Genomic DNA, 24,040 nt, shown 5'->3' on the forward strand with positions numbered 1-24,040 from the left:
GGGGCGGCATACAAATCTAACAAATTATATATTGTTAATAAGAGAAAATATTGTTACTACAAGGCACTATTATACCATAGAGAAAATGAAAATAATTTCATAAAAAAGGATATGTTAACGGAAAAGTCAACAAGACATATGTGTAACAATTAACAAAGGGAAAATACTGCTATAAATGAATGAGCTGCAAAATCAAGCACACTGACACCTAGCAGGTGTAAATATTAAGCTCTGATACCAAAATAATCCATGTATAAAGCATAATGCTTTATTTTTGTTGAGTGTATATATGTTATCATCTTCTTAGTATTACTATTATTTTTTTTTTCCTTTACAGAATTACATGTATATACATTCTGTAAATGTTGTATTGTTGTTTTGTCTTTTCTCTGTTTTTTTAATGTATATAATTAATAAAGTATTTTTTTAAAGAAATATGCACAAAATAATAATAATAATAAATTAGATATTATTATTATTACTACTACTACTACTACTATTATTATTATTATGTCAGTACAACACTACATTATTATTATTATTATTATTATTGTTGTTGTTGTTGTTGATGTTGTTGTTTTCCCAGTCTCCTGCCAACTTTCACAGGTAAAGCGCATGCACAATTCAGAGGAGTCCTTCATTCCATTCTCTGCAAGTTGATTAAATACCCTGCTAAAGATCATGATTTTATTGGAACAGCTTGGCTATGAAAGTGTGCAGCCCATGACTGAATGATGTGGATGTCAAATTGGATCTGTTACAAGCAGGATTCCCTGCACTTGAAAATAAAATCTGGATTTTCAATCCACTTGCTTCTATGTACAAATGCTTTGCCCAATAAAAGTAAAACCACTGGAATAATTAACTGGACACCATCTTATTGGATGAAAATGAATTCTGAATCTGACTAAAGTAATGGATCTATATAAGATTGCATTCACACCAACTTCAAAGTTTCCTCCAGAACTACTTTAAGCCCTTTTTTAAGTCCAGCTACTGTGGCCTAGAGGTGGAGTTCTTGCTTCACAATCAGGAGGTTGTGAGTTCTAACCTAGGTGGAAGCACATGTAGGGTCTCCTGCTTGGGCAGTGGGTTTGACTAGATGACCTGCAAATTCCCTTCCAATTCTGTTAATCTGTTAATTTCCCTCATCCCATGAACCAGATGGTTGCACATCTTAAGCAACACATTTAGACCTGGATTCTTTGCAGACTGATTTTGCATCTTGCACTAGCTCTCTGCCACAAAGGTGAACTTTCCATGAACTGATTAATTACTTTCTACATTGACTTAACTAAGGAAAGCAGCTCCTTCTCAAAGATGACATTCCAAAATAAGCTTCCACCGACACTAAGAATTAATATTCTTTTCCTGGTCCCATTTATCCTACAATGGATATAAATCATATGTAATACAGCATAACATGACAAGAGAATGGTTTCCCCTTAACAAATACTCATTTGCAACAGAGCTCAAGTCCCTTCATGCAAAGAGCTATTTCTTCTAATGCAGTCCCAGAAAAACTGATGACTAATTCCACAGTTCAAATTAAAACTAACAGAGCTTGAAGACTGGGGCTAACACATGCCCAATATTTCTTTTCACTCCCTCTTGATGAAGAACAGAAAGAACTTTTAGCATGTAAGCATGTATGCTTAATTACATTGTTCAACACACTGGGAATAATTTAGCAAGTGAAGTGGGAAAAAAATGAGGCATTTTGGTCGTCTCTCTGCCGCAGAAGAATCTTGTCAACTTCATAAGAAAGGGTGTGGGGAGACATATGAACAAATGTCAGAGGGAGAATTCCCTGCCATTTAAAATTTCCTGGCAGAGAAAAAGAGCCTCATCACTTGCCAAAGATAGATAGCAGGGGTGAAATTCAAACATTTCGACTACTGATTCTGTGGGTGTGGCTTGGTAGACTTGGCAGGGAAAGGATACTGCAAAATCCCCATTTGCTCCCCAGTCCTGGGGGAAGGATATTGCAAAATCTCCATTCCCACCTCACTCTGGCGCAAGCCAGAGTTGGTATTTGCCGGTTCTCCAAACTCCTCAAAATTCCTGAAGAATTTTACCCCTGATATTTAGACTTGTAATTGTAGGAAGCTGCTTTTTGTTAGTTTAGCTGGATTAATACTGTCCACTCAGCGATGGGCTATGAGCCAGAACGTTAAATTGCGCTTGCCACCGCGGCTCGTAAGTTCTTGTGGGACCAGCAGGATTTTGCTGCATTACCTGTGGAGGTAGCTGCTGTACGTGTTTCGGTGAGGTTTACCTGTAGCTCTGTGCACGATTTTGCTATCTCCACAGGTGCAGCAGCAAAATCGTGCTGGTCCCGCAAGAACTTACGAGCTGTGGTGGCGAGTGCAATTTAGTGTTCCGGCTCATAGCCCACCGCTGTGTCCACTCTAAAAACATAAGAAGAGTCACAGTAGATTATATACAGCTTAAATTAAATAAACCCATCAAGTTAAGGCTGCAATTCCCACGCCAACCAACAAACTAGGATACATATTTTTTATTTATACATTTTTCTTTAACATATATAAGTATTTAGTAAACAGTGTGCTGTCTGAATCATTTTACATATACCTTTACATAACAGTACTAATAATATTCTTTACTTGTATATAATAGTATTCTTCCCATTTCTAATTTCTATCTTTATTATCTAACCATTGATAAAATAAAATCCTATGTTAAAAAAATATTATGTGTCACATACTTTGTTTTTTTTAACGTATCTTGCATTGATGACTTTAGAATGATTATTAGAAGTCACTTAAGACTGCAAATATTTATTTATTCATTCTTTCATTCATTCATTCATTCATTCATTCATTCATTTATTTATTTATTATTTTATTTATTGGATTTGTATGCTGCCCCTCTCCGTAGACTCGGGGCGGCTAACAACAATGATAAAAACAGCATGTAACAATCCAATCCAATATTAAAATAACTAAAAAAAACCTTATTATAAAAACCAAACATACATACAGACATACCATGCGTAAATTGTAAAGGCCTAGGGGGAAAGAATATCTCAGTTCCCCCATGCCTGACGGCAGACGTGGATTTTAAGAAGTTTATGAAAGGCGAGGAGGGTGGGGGCAATTCTAATCTCTGGGGGGAGTTGGTTCCAAAGGGCCGGGGCCGCCACAGAGAAGGCTCTTCCCCTGGGTCCCGCCAAACAACATTGTTTAGTTGACAGGACCCAGAGAAGGCCCACTCTGTGGGACCTAACTGGTCGCTGGCATTCGTGCAGCAGAAGGCAGTCCCTGAGATAATCTGGTCCGGTGCAATTATGTAATTGCACCCTGGAGATTTTTCTAATATTTCCCTCAGATTTCACCAATGAGTTCAGAAAATAAATGGCTGCTGGTTGCCTGAAAAGATCTGATGCATACTGAATTTAGCAAAATGGATTCAACAAATTAGAAGCACTGCTAATTATGGCACTGGCAGGTTAACATACATAATTTACATCATAATATTGAAATGGAGAACTAAAGCAAAGAGAAGAGGTATCTGTTCAATGCCTCCGTAATAGTAGTCATTAATCCTGAGTGGACCTTTGAAAATGCATTGCTTTGCTGGGGATCTGAATGAAGTGGCTTTATTGAAAAGATGGACCTCAGGTTTCTGTGCTGAAGGTGTAACAAAATTGTGAGTCATGTGAACATCTGGTATCTTTTTGGAGGGATATTTTCATGTTTATAAGCAGTTATTTATCTCACGGATCCCATAAGCCCAGCTCTGAGAGTTGGCCACTTCATCTATTTCCTTGGTCCATTTGAAAAAAAAATCATTGTACAAGAATGCAAAAAAATTAGAATAATAGGAGAAAATATCCAGTGAGATAAGTGGGAAGTTTCTTGATAGAGGAAAGTGTGAGTATTAAGCATTGCATTCAAATTAGGCTTGTATACATCTACACATATCATTTCTAAATGCCATAATTACTTATACCTCATTTCTTTGCTCACATATAGTTGTCTCCTGCTGGAGTGCCATCTGTTCTATAGCGAGGATTTTTAGATAGTAGTATCTCAGCAAATCACTGAAAATTTGCTTCAGTAATTAAGTTATACAAGTTAATCTCTCTGTTTTAATTACCTGGATAAGATTGTTTTGAAGATTCCCACACACCCACTCACATACTTCCATTCTCTGTGTAGATATATATATATATATTGGTATTATATGAACAAAACAAATTAAATGTAAAAGATGCCTTGTTGTAAATGTTCAGTTGGAGATTACCAACCACAATACTAGGGAGCAAGACCATACAACTGGGAAGCCCTGTGCAGAATAGTAAATAAACTACAAGCCATATATCTGGAAATTTCAACTGTAGTGGGAAAAACTCAAATATAAGATTGGTGGTTGCCAAAAAGAAAACACGATTAAATGACATGAAATAAATGCTTTAAATCTAAAGCAACAATTATAAGCTAAATGAGACAAAGGAACCTTTTGGGATATTTGATAGCAGTTGTGAAAATTGTGAATTTTAAAAAATCTGATAAATAATTTGATATACATGGATGAACTGAAAGGGTAGATGATACACAGTGGTTAGATTGTTCAATCAGTTCTGTAGCCATCTAATGAGAGTATAGCCCATATTTTCCCATTTTTAATAGTATCTCATCCATCACTAAATTTCTCTGATTAACTAAACTGGTTATTCTATTAATAAAGATTTGCTTTCTTAATGGATGATTGTTCTATTTCTACTGCACTTCTATTTCTACTAGGTTTTTTTCCTCATCATTCCTATCATCCTTTTCCTCCCACTTAGGACTGTATGACTGTAACTTGTTACTTGTATCCTAAGATTTTTATTAATATTGCTTGTTTCTTCATTGCTTATTTGACCCCTATGACAATCATTAAGTGTTGTACCACATGATTCTTGACAAATGTATCTTTTTCTTTTATGTATGCTGAGAGCATATGCACCAAGACAAATTCCTTATGTGTCCAATCACACTTGGCCAATAAAGTTCTATTCTATTCTACTTTGGCCACTAAAATTTCATGGAACATAAGGATGAAGTATGCTATTTGGGGTTTCAGTGGGGTTATTATCTTGAGTATCTTAAGCCTAGCAGAGACTTATTACAATTCTTTTTTCTGATAAAGGTGTACCTGCTTTCGAATCTAAACTTGGGCAGAAAACTGATGCAGCACATAGGTCACTTATTCACACTCTTCCCCATTGTGAAAGCATTGCATTTGTATTTATACACATATTTTTTTACATATGAAAACTATAACCATTCCCATAAATGAGCATATGTTTATTCCAGGCAACCCTGGTTTCTTTCTCTCTTCTTTGATGATGATACATTTTAATTTCTTTAGCGATGCAAAAGATTGCATGCCATATAGGATTTGCCTGCAGCTGGCTATTTATTTTGCAGTACAGAATAAACTAGGATTGTCCATGTGTCATCATGATTTATCCACCGTAATGGAGAAAATGTAATTAACTTCACCAATCCATAAACAATTTGTAAAATAAAAAGAACAAAGAGGAAGAGAAGTTGAATCCTAAGAACATTCAGACTGATCACTCAAGCCCAAGCCACCCCACCAACGGATCCACATCTTCAACCGTGGGCTAATTATGTGTTTTCACAGCCAAGTACTATATAAAAACCGCTTGGAAGGATCTCTACAATTCTAGTTATCATCACAGGTCTAAAACATTTTTTTAATCCACGGTTCTGCTTTGCATGCATTTTAGGAGAATTAGGCATGAAATATGGAAGTTGTTGAGACATTAAGACAAAAAATAAAATATGATACAGCGGGCCATTCAAGCAGGAAACCGTACAGTGTGGAGCTTTGCTTTGTACCCTCGGCTTCCTCCCTGGGGATGTCACAAACTTCTGCCAATTGCTGAACAGCACCAGGCCTTGATTCCCTCTGGGTCCTTCTCTGCTGGCACACAAAGAGAGGCATTTCTAATCACTGCATTCTGTAACCCAGAAAAGTGACCACCTTGTGATTTGTGCCAGTATTACAGCTATAAAAGACTCAGACCCCATCCCCTAGGCCCACAGGTTTTCTTTTGTATTATTATAGAAAACAAATTTCTTTCTTTCATCATTCTTTTTTATTAAAAGAAAAATAAGGCTTGCACGATTTCAGTCTGAATTTATTCAATTGCTATGTTGAGAACACTTATTACTGTTTCTATAATGAATAAGTAGCTAAGCCACAAATGCCTCCTTTTTCTTTAAAGCTGCCATTGTTATTGCTATCATCATCATTTTTATTTTGAAAGTATTTGCTGCTACAGTTTTTGCTACTAAGAATAGATACTTTGAAATTGTGAATAGAGTGAAATGGAATGGAGTAGAGTAGAGTGGAGTGGAGTGGAATGGAATGGAATAGAATAGAATAGAATTCTTTATTGGCCAAGTGTGACTGGACACACAAGGAATTTTTCTTTGGTGCATATGCACTCAGTGTACATAAAAGAAAAGATACATTTGTCAAGTAACATGAGGTACAACACTTAATGATTGTGTTAGAGGTCAAATAAGCAATAAGGAAACAATCAATATTAATAGAAATCTTAAGGATACAAGCAACAAGTTACAGTCATACAGTCCTAAGTGGGAGGAGGCAGTCATGAAACAGGATTGATCCTTACTTAAAACAGGACTTTCTGGTTTTTCTCTGGAGACGTTTCACTTCATGTCCAAGAAGATTCTTCAACTTTGAGCTACTTCTTGAATGTGAAGAGAAAAACCAGAAAGTCTGTTGCATCTTGAAAAAGCACCTTTGGGACAACCATGACCTGAATGAGTGAGAATCTCCATAGATGCTTACTTAAAACATGTGTCAAATGTCCTTCCCCTATCTCTGTGAATTTTTCATCAAAATCCCCTACGCAAAGTTTTCTAGTGAAGATAGATTCATTTATTTACTGGAAAAGTATCATGAACATTACAGGGATTGCCGTTTGCTTTCTCTTATTTAGATTCAACCTTGGCTTGAAAAACCTTCATGATGGAACACCCAAGATTCCAGAAGGCAGGCTATTCCACTGTTTAATAATTCTTACTATCAGAATAATAATTATTAACAAAATAATAATAAACTAGAGTCTCTCTCTCTGTATAAATTTTCACCCATGGGTTCTTGTTGTTCTCTTAGGGCACTGTTTCCCAACCTTGGCAACTTGAAGATATTTGGACTTCAACTCCCAGAATTCCCCAGCCAGCATTCGCTGGCTGGGGAATTCTGGGAGTTGAAGTCCAAATACCTTCAAGTTGCCAAGGTTGGGAAACACTACCTTAGGGAATAAACCCACATTCTTTTACCTGTGTCAGCCCTTCAAGAATGCTATAAAATCTCCCTTAGCCTTTTTTACTTTCAGTTAAATGTGCCCAAATCCTTCAATATTCTTCATCTGATTTAGCCTGCAAGCCCCTCGCCATTTTGTCACTCTTCTCTGCCTTCCTTCAATTCCTCAGCATCCTTCTTGAACTGTGGTGAGTGAAAATTGATACAGTGTGGTCTGCCCAGTATGACGCAGAATGAAATTATCACTTCCTGTGAACCTGACATTATTTCTTTCTCAATACAGCTCAGGCACCTCTTACCTTATCCCCTGGCATTTGGCTTTTCCTACCTACTTGAATGCAGAACACTATATTTTTCACCACTGATTGCATATGATTAGGGAGGGCCTTATGCTCAAGTCTATCGAGCTCTTTTTGATTTACATTTATTTTTTACCGACATCAGTATGGCTTCTGACAAGTTGGACTACTACAGTATTTCCTTTTGTGACAAGACAGGTGATAAAGGATAATGAAAGAGGTCACCCGTCACCCTATTGACTGTTATTATTTTCTTCAGCTAATGAACCAACCAACCACTTCCTTGGCTTTCTTCTTGTTCCATAAATATGAAAAAAAACATGTTTTACTATTTTTGATTTTGATTTGCAAGCTGAATTTCAGTTTTCCTTACCCCATTATTACAATTTCAAGCTTTTCTCTGATATTCTGTTTTTCATATGTGCTTCTCTTTCTTTTTAAAAAAATTATTTGTATTGTTTTTCCATATATCAGACAGCTTTTTATGCAACTTTAATTATTTAATTATTTCCTTTTGTTTTCTCCTTGCTATTGCATTTGGACCTTAATTATCACTTTTTTCAGAACTTTACAACCCTTCTGAAAGATTTGTTCCTTTCACAATTTTTATTAAAATCATTCCTTGTTTTCCCCTTGGACTATTCAAGTAAATTTTCTTGAAATCTAAAACAGAAATCTGTTTTCTGTTCTTTCTTCCTATAGTATACTGCATTTTAGAATCACATAGTCACTTTTACAATGTTTCTACAATTCCTACCTTTGCAATGCTTTATTTCTTATTACTAACTCCAATATATCTGATCTCCTAGGTCCCTATTACATTTTTTTTGGGACCTTAACATTTCCTCAAGGCACAACAAGAACCAATTGGCTTTCTACCTGCTACAGATTTTGATTTCCAGCTGATGTGGGGGTGGCTGAAATTCCCCATTACTAAAGTAATGTGTTTCCTACATAGTATCAGTTATCTGATTTGTGAAAATATGATTTCATCTATATCTTCAGCACGGTTGGGTGCTTTTGGCATAAACTCATAAACCAAACCTGCAAGAATTTCATTTTTCTTTTCTTTTAATTTTTGCCCTGACACTTTTAGCAAGCTTTTTACCATAGCTATCATAAATTATATAAATTTAGTCATTCTTTACATATATTGCAATATTCACTCACTCTCTCTCTCTTTTTGTACTGCCAATTTGTTCTTTGGGACAAATTATATTCTACCACCATGATTCAGACATTAATTCCATCAGGTTTCAGGAATACTAATAACATAATATCTGTCCCAAAATTTCAGGTTTTCCCTATTTATTTCCATACTCCTCCCTTTGTACATTTCTTGGCTAGACTTGATTCTTCCTTGAGTCCATGGCTCATGTCGTTTAGCTTTGATTATCTTATCTTTCTGATTCTAGATACAGTTCCTTCTATTTAACCAGCTATGATGATGATGTTGATGAAGATTAAATGACTAATAAGGCTTCTAAACAGTTTACATTCTGAGTTACAAACTCAGCGAAGAATATTAATGAATTAATATCTTCAACAATCAAAAGCTTACTCAAAGAGCTATGTTTCATAATATAATGTCGTGTATGTATATTTAGAAAGACATTTCACTGAATCTTACTGTCAGTCTCTCTGGCGCTAACCTGACAGAAGATAAATTGATTAAATGAGAATTTTCACCGCAATCTAAAATAAAGCTATTTTCAATTGCTGATAGCCCAGCATCAATTTGAGAATGCAGTCACGTCTTATATTCACTGCTATGTAAATCTGGCCATTTCATTTCCCCCCCACACCTTTTTTCCTAACTCAACAGGCATCTTGCTTTGTCTTCTCCAAGCTTTGTGCTAAGCAGATGACATAATTGGCATTCCTGTCCTGGGAAATTCTGTCAGCATAACTCCCACAGTTCCTCCAAGAAAAGTCTGTAAAAAACGATGGCTTTACTTTGATTTTGATTGTATCTGACACTCCTATTTCAGTGATGATCAGTGATGTATACTTAGTTTTTCAGCATTCAAATGTCCATCAAGAGAGTAATTTGCATTGGACTGAGTATCCATAAATCAGATTTTAAAAACTGTCCATCAAGAAATCAGTAAATGATGAGTTTACCTCCGGAACCGCCTGCTACCGCACGAATCCCAGCGGCCGATAAGGTCCCACAGTGTTGGCCTTCTCTGGGTCCCGTCGACTAAACAATGTCGTCTGGTGGACCCCAGGGAAGAGCCTTCTCTGTGGCGGCCCTGGCCCTCTGGAATCAACTCCCCCCGGAGATTAGAACTGCTCCCACCCTCCTTGTCTTCCGTAAACTACTTAAGACCCACCTATACTGCCAGGCATGGGGGATTTGAGACACCTTTCCCCCAGGCTTATTATAATTTATGTTTGGTATGTATGTGCTGTTTGGTTTTTAATTATGATAGGGTTTTTAGTTTTTTTTTAATATTAGATTTGTGCCAGTATAATATTGTTTTTATAATTGTTGTGAGCCGCCCCGAGTCTTCAGAGAGGGGCGGCATACAAATCTAATAAATTATTATTATTATTATTATTAATTATTATTACTTTTCCCCAACTGGGTTTTGTAGACTCAACAGAAATTACTCTTCCTGTTTAGAAAGGTATGCACAGCATCATTAGATAGGGCCTTATGTTCAAATCTATCAAGATCCTTTCTATCTACATTTCTTTTTTTACCCATATCAGTGGGCCTTCTGACAAGTTGGACCACTTTTTTTCTTTTGTGACAAGATAGATGACAAATGATAACACTGGTCAACACAAAAAAAATCATCAGCAAAGGTAAAATGTCTGTTTTATGGTATTTGATGCGCTGATTCCAAAAATATGCTTAGTTTTGGTCTATCACATAAGGTTTCTGACATAGAAGCATTTTTGTTATTATGTTATTGTATTGATGTTACCATTTTCTTAATGTCACCAGTAGATTTCCTATACCTTATAATAATAATGCTGCCCCGTGGAAACTATACCTGCTACAGAAAAACTCTATACGTTTTTGAAATCAGAACAAAAAAAAATATTCAGAAAAGTACAAGGTCAATTGCAATGATTACAAAAAAAATTTTTTTGTAGACCTGTGTTTTCACTGTTTTCGCTGTTACTGTTTGATGGTATATTTCTTATACCCTATAATAATGATGATGCTCTGTGGCAACTATATCTGCTACAGAAAAACTATATATGTTTTTGAAATCAGAACAAAGAAAATTATTCAGAAAAGTACAAGGTCAACTGTGATGATTACAAAAAAAAATTTTTTTGGTAGACCTGTGTAAGCTTAGCCTTCACCCTACTGACTGTCATTATTTTCCTCCAAATAATGAGCCAACCACTTCCTTGGCTTTGGTTATTTTTGTAGATTTAACAGAAATCACTCTTCCTTTTTACATTATAAAGGAACGCATAGCACCATTCTTTTATACATTAAAGCAATTTAACTTTTTTCAACTTTCTACACAGGCCTGAAAAAGCTGCAGCAGCTGCTGCTTTAAGAGATCCATTCATTATAGATGATGCAGTTCTTTATTCATAAAGCAGAAGCAGCAGAAGCGTTTTTTTTTTCAGGTTTGCTTTCACAAGGTCTAAACCACTTCTTCTGAATCATTTTTGAAGTATGCATATCCTATTTATGCACACACACTCATTTTATGTACGCATTACTATCCCTTCAACAGTTTTACAATGGTCTCTTTTGATCAGCCTTCAGCTGACTGTTTTGTTTTATTGTCCCTTTATTCTAAGTTGGCATCTGATGAAGAAGGGTGTCATTTAATAATTTCTAAGAAGTATGTTTCAAGGTGCCATCGAGCATATTTCCCAAGCTTTTTCAAGTGTTTTGTTGTTGAACTTGCTGTCTTCCTCTGATTTATTGCATTGTTTTTTTTATTGAAGTTTCATCAGTTTAATATTTCTCTAAACTGCTTTAAGCTGTTAAGTGTCTGAAAAGCATCATAAATATTTAAAATAAAATAAATTCTGTTTTTGTTTTGGGTTTTTGGGTTTTTTTACTGTCATAAAGCGTTAGCTGAAGACAGGGACAACATCAGCCATTGCATTTTCAACAAGCACTTAGATGGTTTAGATGCTAGGGAGCAAAGATATTTCCTATACAACAGAAGCAGCTTCATTGTCCTCTATTGTGCAAAGAAGTGATGATCTGGGGAAGCTAAAAGAAGAATGGAATGAGAACTGACTTGATTATAGCTGAAATTATAGAACAACATAATTTCAGCCAGGTAAACATGACCAAAAGAAAAATGTAGTATACATATGGAAGTTTTCAAAGTCTTAGGTGATAGAATTCATTCTGGGGATTGATTGGGTGAAACTATTATTTAAATGACTATTATTATAGATGACTATTTCTACTGGGAAGAGCTATTACCAAGACACAGAGCTCATGTTTTAGCTGTAAAATGTCCCAGGTTCTGGTCTCAGCATCCATAGCCAGGCACAAAGAACTTTAATAGATTAGTTCAAACTTCTTGACAAATATATCTTTTCTTTTATGTACACTGAGAGCATCTGCACCAAAGACCAATTTCTTGTGTGTCCAATCTCACTTGGCCAATAAAGAATTCTCTTCTCTTCTCTTCTCTTCTCTTCTCGTCTCGTCTCGTCTAGTCTACTTTATCCCATCCCATTCCATCTTATCCTATCCTATCCTATCCTCTCTTCTCCTCTCCTATTCTATCCTATCCTATCCTATCCTAATGTAGTGCCACCCAGATATATTCACTTTCCGCCCAGCATTTCTACCCAATGGCCAATTGGATTAGAAATACAAGGAGGCTGAACAAAACAACTGCAGGACACCAGGCTAGGCAAACTGAGTTCTCTCACGTTCCCTTTTGTACATGTACATCTAACTGGAGGATCTTTTGTAGCTATACACCATTCAAATCCCCCCCCCATCAGCAAAGATCTGCCCATACAGGCTCTGTAAAAACCATCAGATGATCAAAGTAGACCTGTTGACATAGGATACTTTGTAGAAATCCATTGTATTTTGACATGTCCAATGTATTTTTAAAATCTCAGGAAAAATTAATGCAGATGTTCTTAAGCTTTTTATATCATAGACCCCTTTGAGAGTCTGGTGAAAAATTTAGACCCTTATTAATGAATATGCATTGAAATACATAAAATAAAATATATGGATATGGGTTATTTTAATAGAGTATCTGTAGCTCAGATTTGAACGTTGGCGTTCTTGGTCCCCTCTAAACTTGGTTGAATATTGATTGCGGGACACTGCTATATGAACCATCAATGGACCCACTGAGATAAACCACATTTACACACATTCAAAAGAGACAATAAAAAAGACAAAAGAGAAAATAAAAAATCTAGGAAGGAAACAAAACGATTAGACGATATCCCTTCCATCAGCCAATATTCAAATAAGCAGGGATCAATACCAGACAAACAATCAGGCAGAAAGCAGTATTCTAATCAAAGAATCACCAAGGAAGAATCCCCTTCCTCCAAAAAAAAAACCCCTTGAGAGGGCAAGCTGCTTTTACATAAAAGGGGAGGAAACTGCATGCTCACTTGAACTGATGCTATTACCTGGTCAGGTAATGAAACATCTGTAAGCAAGCAACCATTCTCATGTAGAACTCTATAGATTGCATTACAAAGGAAACCAATTATTGTTAAATCAAGTTATCAAAAATCTCAAATAAGAAGAAAAAAAATCAGATTTAAGAAAGGAGAAAAAAATCAGATTTAAATAAAAAACTTGACACCTTTTGGAGAAATCTTTAATAACCACAGTTATAGCTAGACTAGTCACATTGTATAAATGAATTTTCTAATTGAAATTATTCTTGATAGGTTCATTAAAACTGGGCAAAAAAATCTACACATTTGGTTTGTGGCATAATTTGTGTTCACCACAATTTTATTTCTAATTTGCAATTTAGCCTCTGTTTGTTAAAGTGCTGCTGTTTTCTGTAATTATCTATTACTTAGAAAAAGCTGTAAATAAGCCACTCCTGGTACAATTACTGCTTGTTAATGCCTTGGGAGATCAACATTAAGCTAAAGATATTGTATGCAAATCCCAGTCATACATACTATTTTGGCACTTCATGGTCTTTAATCCTATTAAAGGGGATTTTCTTATTTGTATTCATTATAAGATGACTATTACACTTTGTATATAAAATAGGCGCTACTCAAAAACTTTGCTATGTAATTTAACTGGAAAATGTACAATCACTGCCATATAGCTTTCTTTCACTTGAGGTTTTGTGACAGGTTTTTTTAAAATCATGCTCAGATAGATTGATCTAGACTCATGAGAGTCACAAACCCACCAGACCCTGGACAGGCAGGTTCTTTATAAGGATTGGGTAGAGGTTTTAATTTGTGAAAACAAAAATAAAAGTGATATGAAAATGCTTTCTATATTTTATTTTATTCTATTGCTACTCTATACAGTTGCCATGATCGTTACTACCATATACTACTATTCTTTAATTACTATTATTATGACAATGTTTATACTCTAAATCATTACCAATCAATATACTATACTCTCTACTATTAGTATTCAATTACCATTATTTATCACTCTATTGCCTAATCCCTTACTATATGAATACTAGCAGCACATCAACTTTTCTAATGTTGATGCATTAGTAGCAGTGAAGGGCTAACAAAATTTTTACTACCATACTGTGGGCATGGCTTATGCATTTTCTTTAAACATCTTTCAGTGCAAATTGGGTGCTCTGGGGTGGAGCTCCATTTTCGCTACCCCACTGCGTTCCCCCGCCCCGGTCCGGGCAGTAGCCCACTCCTGATTAGTAGTATGTTAAGATATTTGGAAAGAACATTTCTGTCTTAAGTGTGTTTTGTCTATCCCCTCTATTTCATCTTATTTTTCTGTTAATAGCCAACATGTCCAGCTCCTGCACCTTTTTTTACACCCTGGTTTGTCTTCTTGTGTTACATTGTGCTGCTACACTTCTTTTACGTCAAATAGGAAGAGAAAGAATGCAGCCTGGGTGCTTGCAATTGCCTCCTCTCTAATTCATTTTATTCAAAAACCTCAACGAGTGTATTTCTGATTAGTCTATCGGCCTGAGCTATGGTTTCTTTTAAATATATTTTAGAAAACACACCATAGTAGCTTAGCTTGTACATAACGCTAATCCATAAAGCAAGGCTTATAAACCATAACAGTTGGGTTTATAGATATCTCACTAAGCAAATCCGACAATTTTGGTTTTGCATATCAGCACCCGGGGGCCCATTCTTACATAAATTCAAGATTTTATTTTAAAAAGGCATAATTTACATAATAATTATGCTTGTTTCATTTCTATACCTGTTTTTTTAAGTAAGATTATGGGCACAAACTAACTTGGGAAGGGGGCATGGATTAATGCTTAGCCTGAAAAAATATAGTCTAATAGCATAGTAGAGATTTTCAGCTGTTATTTCCACAAGCAACCTTGATCAGATGGTATAAGAACAGAAGGATGGTTTTCTGTATCTAATTGCAATTCAGCAATTCCACTCACAATTGATGAGATTTCTCCCCGTTTCCAGACACTTTGCTTAAAATTAGTTATTCTTCCCCACAAGGATTCAATAACATTCAAGCAGGAAGACCCTAGTTCTGAAAAGGTTAAGAAAAATGCCCCTTAAAGGAAGAACTCCTCTGATTTTTCTTTATGCCCTGATTTATTTATTTATTTCATTTTTCAATGCCATTTAACCAGACTAATTAAAAATGTGGCCCTGCCTCTTCTAGCTAAATCTTGGGGTTAGCTACAGAGTCCGGTGGTGTAGTGAAGGCATCAAGCTAGAATCCAGAAGACTGAAAATCCTGGTCCCATTTAAGCCCAAAACCAGTTGGGCCAGTCATTTTCTCTCCCCACCAAGGAGGAAATTACAAACCACTTCTGAAAAACCTTGCCCAAAAGACTTCATAGACTTGTCCCTCGGTCACCAGAAGTCAAAGAAAAAAGAAAAAAAAATCTTCTGATTCAATCTAAATGCAAATTAATTTTTAAAAAACCCTCTCCATCCCTCTTCTGCAAAGTAGGAACCTAGAATGATAAATTTGTTTCTGGAAAGGCAAAAAAATCAGGATGGCTGTATACAGCAAAGGTAAATAAAGAAAAAAAATACAATATGAACAATTAATTACTGAATTAAAACAAGCAGAATCTTTATCGCAACAAGATGCTAAGAACAAGGAGCTAAAGGGAAAGATAGAAGTAATTAAACATAAAATTAAACTTATAGAGCAAAATCAAATAGCAGAAAAGATAAAAAGAGCTAAACAACATTATTTTGAATATGCCAATTGTTGTGATTCTGTCTGAGGCTCCTCAGGGAATGGCTGGAACTCTCCCGGCTCCATGCTCAGAGGGGGAGGACGAGGAACAGGAGGAGAAGGAGAACCAGGCAGACGGGGAAGAGGAATGCCAGGACGAAGAGGAGGGAGAACAGCCTGAGACCCCTGGGGGGGGAGCTCTCCCCAGCGAGTAGCCTGGAATCCTTAGATGAGAACGCACAAGCCATCATCGATATGAGGCAGAGAAGGGCCTCCCAACGAAGGGGACAATTAGCCAGGTATTTCCATCCCTAATAGGCAACAGCTGGGTTTGGGTGTGGTTCTCCTCAGAAAGGTTGAAAAGGCAGGCCCGCCCTTCCTGTATTGTGGAGAGTTATCTTTTGGGAGTTCTGTGACCTTGCTTCGATCCTTGGCGTTTCTGATTCTGGTTTGTGGCCTCGAAGGCTGAAAACTTGGGGGAGGCGTGGGTTTTATTATCTACAGTGGTGTGTGTGCCAGCAAGAAGCCTGTTGTATTGTCTGGCTGTCGTGACTCTTCTGTGAAGCCTCATAGCATTCCACTTTGTAAGAACAGTTTTTGTTCTCTGTGTTTGTTTTCAAAGATATAAAATGACTTTGCTTTTTACCAGTGTGTCTGGCTGCTTTTTTCAGTTGGTGTTGAAGTCTGGGGGCACACAGACAGAACAGCCAATAAGCCAGGAAGATGGCTTGCCTATAAACTAAGGAAGCACAGACAAAATAATTAAAAAGTTAGAGGACGAAAATGGAACAATAAAATATAATATAGATGAAAAAGCAAAAATAGTACAATTTTTTTTAAAGAGTTATACAAAAAAGAAGACATTAGTGAAGATGAAGTTTTTTAATTATTTAGAATCTATAAAGGTACCGCAATTAATGGAAGAACAACAGGAAAGTTTAGATAGTCCAATAACAATTGAGGAACTTCTTACAACTATTAAAAAGCAAAAAAAATAATAAAGCCACTGGACCTGATGCCATACCGGCAGAATGGTACAAAATAAATAGTGAAGTAATAATAAATAATATGTTGGAAATCTTTAGTGAAAGCAGACTGGATGGTAAAATTCCAAAATCATGGTCAGAATCCTTAATAACTTTAATTCATAAACCAGGAACTGCAAAAGAAAATATTAAAAATTACAGACCTATATCATTATTAAATGTTGATAATAAAATATTCATTACAATATACGCCGATAGATTAAAAAGGATTTTAAATGAGAAAATCCATCATGATCAAAACGGTTTTTTACCAGGTAGACAGATTAAAAAGAATCTTAGAATGATTATCAACACATTAGAATATTATGAACAACGTTATGAAAAAACAGTATCATTAATGTTCCTTGATGCCAAAAAAGCTTTTGACAATGTTAATTGGACCTTTATAAAAATGCAACTAAACAAAATGAGATTCGGTACTAAATTTGTAAATGATGAGCAACTGGAAACATTTGAAATAAGTAAAGTAGTTCGACAAGGATGTCCGATATCACCTTTATTATTTATTTTATCTTTAGAAATTTTATTGATAAAAGTAAGAGCAGATCTTAAAATAAAAGGTTTGACTATTGGGAAAGAAATATATAAAGTCCAAGCATTTGTGGATGATTTGACTTTTATAATAGAAGATATGATAACAACAGCCCCAATACTGATGCAGACAATAGAACAATATGGAAAAGTTGCAGGATTAAAAATAAATAAGAGTAAAACACAATTTATAGTGAAAAATATGAATAAAATTCAAGAAAGAAAACTTGAACATATTACAGACATGAAAATAGTTAAGAAAGTTAAATATTTGGGAATATGGATAACATCAAAAACAACATCATTAAAAAATGACAATTATATGAAATTAATTGCAGAAATTAAAAAAGACTTAGAAATATGGAACAACTTAAAAATATCCTTTTTGGGGAGAATTGCCACAATTAAGATGAACATCTTACCTAAGATCTTGTTTTTGTTTCAGGTTATTCCAATAAATCCCAGGGAAATTTTTTTAAAAAAACTTAACAATGATAGTTAAAAAATTCTTATGGCAAGGGAAAAAAACAAGAATAAAGATAAATATCTTGGAAGACATTAAAGAAAGCAGAGGATTTGCTTTACCTAACTGGAAATTATATTATCAGGCAGCCGCCTTAACATGGATTAGAGATTGGATAGCATTAGAAGATAAAAGAACATTAATTAAAATTAGAAGGACACGATCTTATTCTCGGTTGGCATGCCTTTATATGGTATGATAAGGATAAAATTCATACGTATTTCAAAAGACATACAATAAGAAAGTATTTGTTGGAAGTCTGGAAAGACATAAAAAAGAATCATTTTTTGACTATTCCTGAATGGATTTCCCCCCTAGAAGCAATAACACACCCAAATTCAATAAGGGAAATGAAAATAATAAGATACAAGGAATTATTAGACGACCAAATGAAATTAAAGTCAAGAAATAAACTACAAGAAGACGGGATTATAATTGACTGGTGGCAATACGTTCAGATTCAGTCTAGATTTCAAAGAGATAGTACGACATACATTTTTAATAAGAATAAAAACTTCTTAGGTAACTTATTAGTTACTAACCAGACTAAATTAATAGGGAAAGTTTATAAATATATGATTGCCCATAAAAATATAGATTTTACCTTAAAGGATAACATGATAAGTTGGTGCAAAAATATTGGTAAACAAATAGATATAGATACATGGGAAAATGTTTGGATTTCAAATTGAAAAATGACAAAATCAGTTTCCCTAAAAGAAAATCAAATTAAAATGTTCTATAGGTGGCACCTCCTACCAAATAGGATAGCAAAAATGTTCCCAAGGATTTCTCCACTATGTTGGAAATGTAAGAAGGAAATAGGGTCCTATTACCATCAATGGTGGATGTGCAGCAAAGTTAAGCTTTACTGGAAAATGATAGAAAGAATAATAAAAGAAATAGTAAAACAGGAGATAGAAATAACCCTGGAATTTTACTTACTGGGTATAACTAATCAGAAATATAAGAAAGAAATTTTACATTTAGTTATTTATATTTTGACCACGGCCAGGATAATATATGCGCAAAATTGGAAAGGGGAAAATATCCCCAAAGAAGAGGAAGTTATTAAGAAAATATTAGATTGCGCTGAAATGGATATGATGACAAGACGGTTAAAAGATCAAGAAGAAACAGAGTTTTATGAGATATGGAACAAAGTGTATATATGGATAAACAAGAAGAAATATTAAAAGTAAAAAATAAATAAATAAATAAATAAATAAATAAATAAATAAGAGAAATTGTATTAGCAGAGATATGATTTAAGTCTTATGTTACAATTAGCAGGGATATGATTTAAGAGTTATGTTAGAATTAGTTTATGTATGAAGATTTATTACAAAAGGTTAAACAAATTTCTTCTTTTCATTTAAAGTAATAAGTTGATTTTAAGTATTTTTTGAATGTATTCTTTTTTTCTGTATTGAAATTTTACTTCTAGAATAAGCGGGGAAGATATAACCCCATTTTTATGTTAAATGTATGTTTGTCGGTTTTGTCTATTTTAAGAAAATTAATAAAATTTATTGGGAAAAAAAATCAGGATGGCTCTGGTAGCACCTTTTGCAACCAGCAAATTGTTATTTGAAGACATAACCTTTTGTAAACTGCAGCTCACTTCATCAGATGCTTTATGAAAAAAAATGTGATTGTTGAAAATATGATTATCAGCACCACTTGATTTTTATTTTTATTTTTTGCCTCCAATGCCTAACACAGCTCTCTTTTTATCATACCTGGGATGGGTAACATTTATTTATTATTTATTTATTTATTGGACTTATATGACACCCCTCTCCATGGACTTGGGGCGGCTAGGTTTTTTCTTGCATTAAGGCAGAATAAATCGTTTTGCCTTTAGAATAAAAAGGTTAGCCTCCATAGCCAATACCCTACCCATAGGAAAATATTATCCTCAAACTCTAGATTCAATGAAGATTACAGAAAAAGAAGTCTTAAAAATACTCTCTTCTGTTTGACCAAAAGAGCAAGTTTATTTGCTAGGATCTCTCAGATAATCACTAGAAGAAAGTTCCACCAGAATAAAATTCATTCTTTTTATTTTGTGATTTCCTGCCCTCCCCATCTCAGAATCAGTTTCTAATTCCCTCAATGAACTTGTTCTATACAATCAACAGTATAAGCAGCCCACAATTTGTTTTGCTGATATCCTATCAAGGTGGAACAAGGGGCCAAATATTTGGAAAGAAAAGTGTCGGCGCGCACAACCCGCCCCAATAATTGACAGACAGATTCACAATGGTTCCAAAGTCGTTTTGCTGAAGTAATGCATTCTTCATGAGCAGAAGGATTGTGGAAGCTGATCGTAACTCATGAAAAGACTGATAAAATTAGTCCCATGCCTAAATGTAAGTTTTTTAGAAGTTTCTTCTAATTAAAGAGGAAGCTGAGATGGTGGGAGGGTGGGTGGCAAAAATCTTAGCACTTCCTCTATTCCCTCACACATGTATACAAATATTATTCCCTTTAGGTATTTTCCAGAAAGAATTTGAATGAAGTATTTTTTGAAAACATACCATTTTGGCCTGAGCTTCTGCACAAGAGAATGATCCTTCTTGCTCCTCAGATGCAGTCTCTAAGGAATATCAATCGCAACACTGTGCCTCAGTAGATGATACCATCTTTTAATTCTTCCAGTGTTTGTGCAAAAGTGTCAACGGTTTTTTGTTTTTCTTTCTTTCTTGAGAAACAGGAAAATAAAGTTATGATTTGTCTATTTAGAAAATTCCTCAGATGAGAGTAGTTACTAACTCTAGCAACATAATACTGTAAATAAACAAAGTTCAACCTTGTAAAATGTGTTATCACCACCTTGAGTAAATACTGCTGGGGTGAATATGAGCTGTGGATTAAAGGTCAAAGAAAATAAAAAAAGCTCAAGTACAATATAGTACTGTTCAGTTTTCAACTTCTTTTTTTCAGGGTGTTGTATAGTTCTTGTCCTCGATTTTCTACCAAGTTTAATTTGGCTTTCCCTCCCCCGCATCAGCTATTGCATGAAATGAAAAAAAATTCATGAAGGAAATGAAAAGGCAATCCAAGAATGGTACATGAATTAGCACAACTCCACCGATGAATACAGTGGTACCTCGACATACGAATTTAATTCGTTCCAGACCCAAGCTCATAAGTCGATCAACTCGCATCTCGAACAAATGCCTTTAAACTTTGTTTTTCGCGCCGAGATAACCGGAAGCAAGGAGATTCTTGTGCCACCTATCGGAAGCTTGGCTCGTAGCCCAACTTTGAGCTCGGGTGTCGAACAGAAATTTCGCTCGCGTCGCGGCTCGTAACTTGGAATACTCGCATGTGGAGCAGCTCGTATCTAGAGGTACCACTGTATAGGCTATGATTTATTTAGGGCTAGGCAAGAATTTTTTTAAAAAAATGAAATTACTTTGAAAAAGCATTTTAATCAATGTATGATTGGGTTCTCAGACTTTCTAGTACCTTAGATGTCAACTGAGTTTCGAAGAAGAAAAGCTGGAATACATGACAATGTCCTACCCTGCCTATGTAAGGCTGATTGGGTGCTATGAGGAGCCCAATCAAAATAGTAGTGAACTCCAAGAAGGCGTGGATCCACTGTTTGATAATTCCCATATTATACTAGTCAATATAAGAGTTCTTATTGCTTTGCATTTTTTAAATAATGTATTAGATTTGTATGCCTCCCTGAGTCTTCGGAGAGGGGCTGCATACAAATCTAATAAATTATTATTATTAATTATTATTATTTAGCACATTAGTTGTAATAATTCTGTTGGCTTCCTTTCATTAACAAAAAACATAATGAAGAAGCATTATGGGATCACTTTTTGGTTTATTTTTTTTTATTATAAAGGTGGTCAGTGGCTTCCTCCCAAATTTTTTAAGCATTAACAGTCCTGCTTACAATTTTTTAACAGATTAACCAGGGGTGGGCTACTGCCCGGATGGGGGGGAGAATATATAAGCCATGCCCACAGTGTGGTAGTAAAAAACCTAATCAAGCCCCCTGCCCAAGCAGGAGACTATACATCTGCCTCTATCTAGGATAACTTGCTGAACCGACCTTTTAAAATCTTAAACAAAATCTATCAGACTTTTAAAATCTTAAACAAAACAAAGAGAGATTTCTATCTTCATTTGATAACTTTTTTTTAAAATCCATTCAAAATTATTTAGGATCTGAAAACACTCTACCAAAACAGCACTAGAGATCTGCACAGCTCAACTAGATGTCTATACGATGGGAACAGCTTTGAAAAAAGCTTGGAAGATTACCTTTAAGTTTCTCCTCAAAATGTAGTAACCAGATAAAATTAGTGTTCACAGAACTGCTAAGATTTAATAGGGAAACAAAGGAAAGAATGCTTGTTTGATTTAAAGGGCAGGGGTGAAATACTCCCAGTTCACACGTGCCTGTCAATCATAAGAGAACCAGTCGCAAAGGGAGCGTGAGGCCCCACCCACCCACCTGGACACATGCACAGAGGGTAAAAGAACCCAAATGGTGGCGTCTGGGCAGGTGGGCGGAGCATCACACTCCCTTCGTGACTGGCTCCCCTATGACCAACATGCACAAGTGAACCGGGAGCATTTCACTACTGAACTATGGCATATTATAAACCAGACAATCTTCCCTTAGGCTCCGGTCATTACCTGGACAATTACCTCAGAGATCCAGATTCACTCTCAAGATAATATGGATAGTGGATGGTGTTCTGCTTGTTTCTAGTGGAACCTCTAGCTAGAAGCATGTTAAATTAAACTAGATGGATTTATTCTCACTGCTTTGATGCAACATAAATAAAAGGAATATATAGAAGGCCTCCTGATATATTTTTTTCTTAGCAAGAAGCTCAGAGATGATAAATATACCTGATTCTGACTTATCTTGATAACAGGTATACTCCATTAATCACTGGTTATCTTGGGAAATAGCAGGTAAACTCCCCTCCATGTGCTATAATTGATTGTCTGCAACTGGTATCTTGATTTAATGCGATTTAAGAAAATATTCATTGCCAGCTTGATTAGAAAGTCCTATCAGCAGCTTGGCTTGGGAGGCTCTCAGGCTGGCATGATACCATTTTTTGATTGTCAGCGTTTGTCTTTAGGAAGTGCAAATACAGAGGCCTCAGCTGTACCTTGGATTAAGAAACATTGTTATATTTCACTAGTGTCCTTCCATGAATATCTCTGTGACCGCCTTCTGTCACATGAATCCCAGCAACCTCCTCCAGGTTCCGTCAATGTCATTTGGTGTGACCTAGGGGGAGAGCCTTCTCTTTAAAAAAATGTTTATTGGTTATATACATTAAAAACAGGGTACAGAAAAATAAAGGGAATATATATAATGTACATTCTAGCAATTATAGTTTACTTATATAGCATGCGTGATTGGGGAAGGAGAGGGAAAGAAAGGGAAAGGGATTTAGAAAGAAGGGAAAGAAGTACAAGAGGAGGACGAATAGAAAAATAGAACAAGAGAAGAGTAGTAAGAAGAGTGTGGAGGGCCAGCGTTGGAGCTGGGGCTTCTATGTTTTGCGGCCTGTGGTTTAAGCATATAGGTGGTATAGATTTTCCTGAAGTTTTATCCATATGTATTTGACGTAGTTGCTAGTGCCATCATTTATCAGTGATTTATAAATGTATTCATTCAGTTTCAGACTTCTATGTTTCTATGTTTCTTTGTAGTTCAAAATTTGTGTCGATCGATGTTTACATTTTATCGTTTCAATTTGGTATTATGATTCATGTCGTTGTTTACTGGTTTTACACGTTGTTTTAGTTGGACATTTTTCTTGATGTATAATTTTTAAGTAATTTCTTTTTTTTTAACCAATGGTACCATTTGTCCCATGTTTTATAGAAATCTGTCTCATCCTTGTTTTGCAGTTCCACTGTTAGCTTGGACATTTCTGCACATTCCATTATTTTAATCAAAAGAGATAAAACGGTT

The 24,040-nt window shown here is 35.4% G+C and overlaps 1 protein-coding gene across 1 annotated transcript in view; it reads right to left on the reverse strand.

Annotated features, from left to right (window-relative positions):
• LOC139161611 (calpain-13-like) overlaps positions 1-20,830 on the reverse strand; it is a 141,420-nt gene extending 120,590 nt beyond the window's left edge. Inside the window, exon 1 of the mRNA XM_070740987.1 lies at positions 20,610-20,830. Coding sequence (XP_070597088.1) covers positions 20,610-20,612 — 3 coding nt within the window. The 5' untranslated portion in view covers positions 20,613-20,830. The remainder of the gene's footprint in view (positions 1-20,609) is intronic.
• Positions 20,831-24,040: the final 3,210 nt, after the last annotated feature.

This window comes from Erythrolamprus reginae, chromosome 1 (genome assembly GCF_031021105.1).
Source record: "Erythrolamprus reginae isolate rEryReg1 chromosome 1, rEryReg1.hap1, whole genome shotgun sequence".
In the NCBI taxonomy this organism is placed as follows: Eukaryota; Metazoa; Chordata; class Lepidosauria; order Squamata; family Dipsadidae; genus Erythrolamprus; species Erythrolamprus reginae.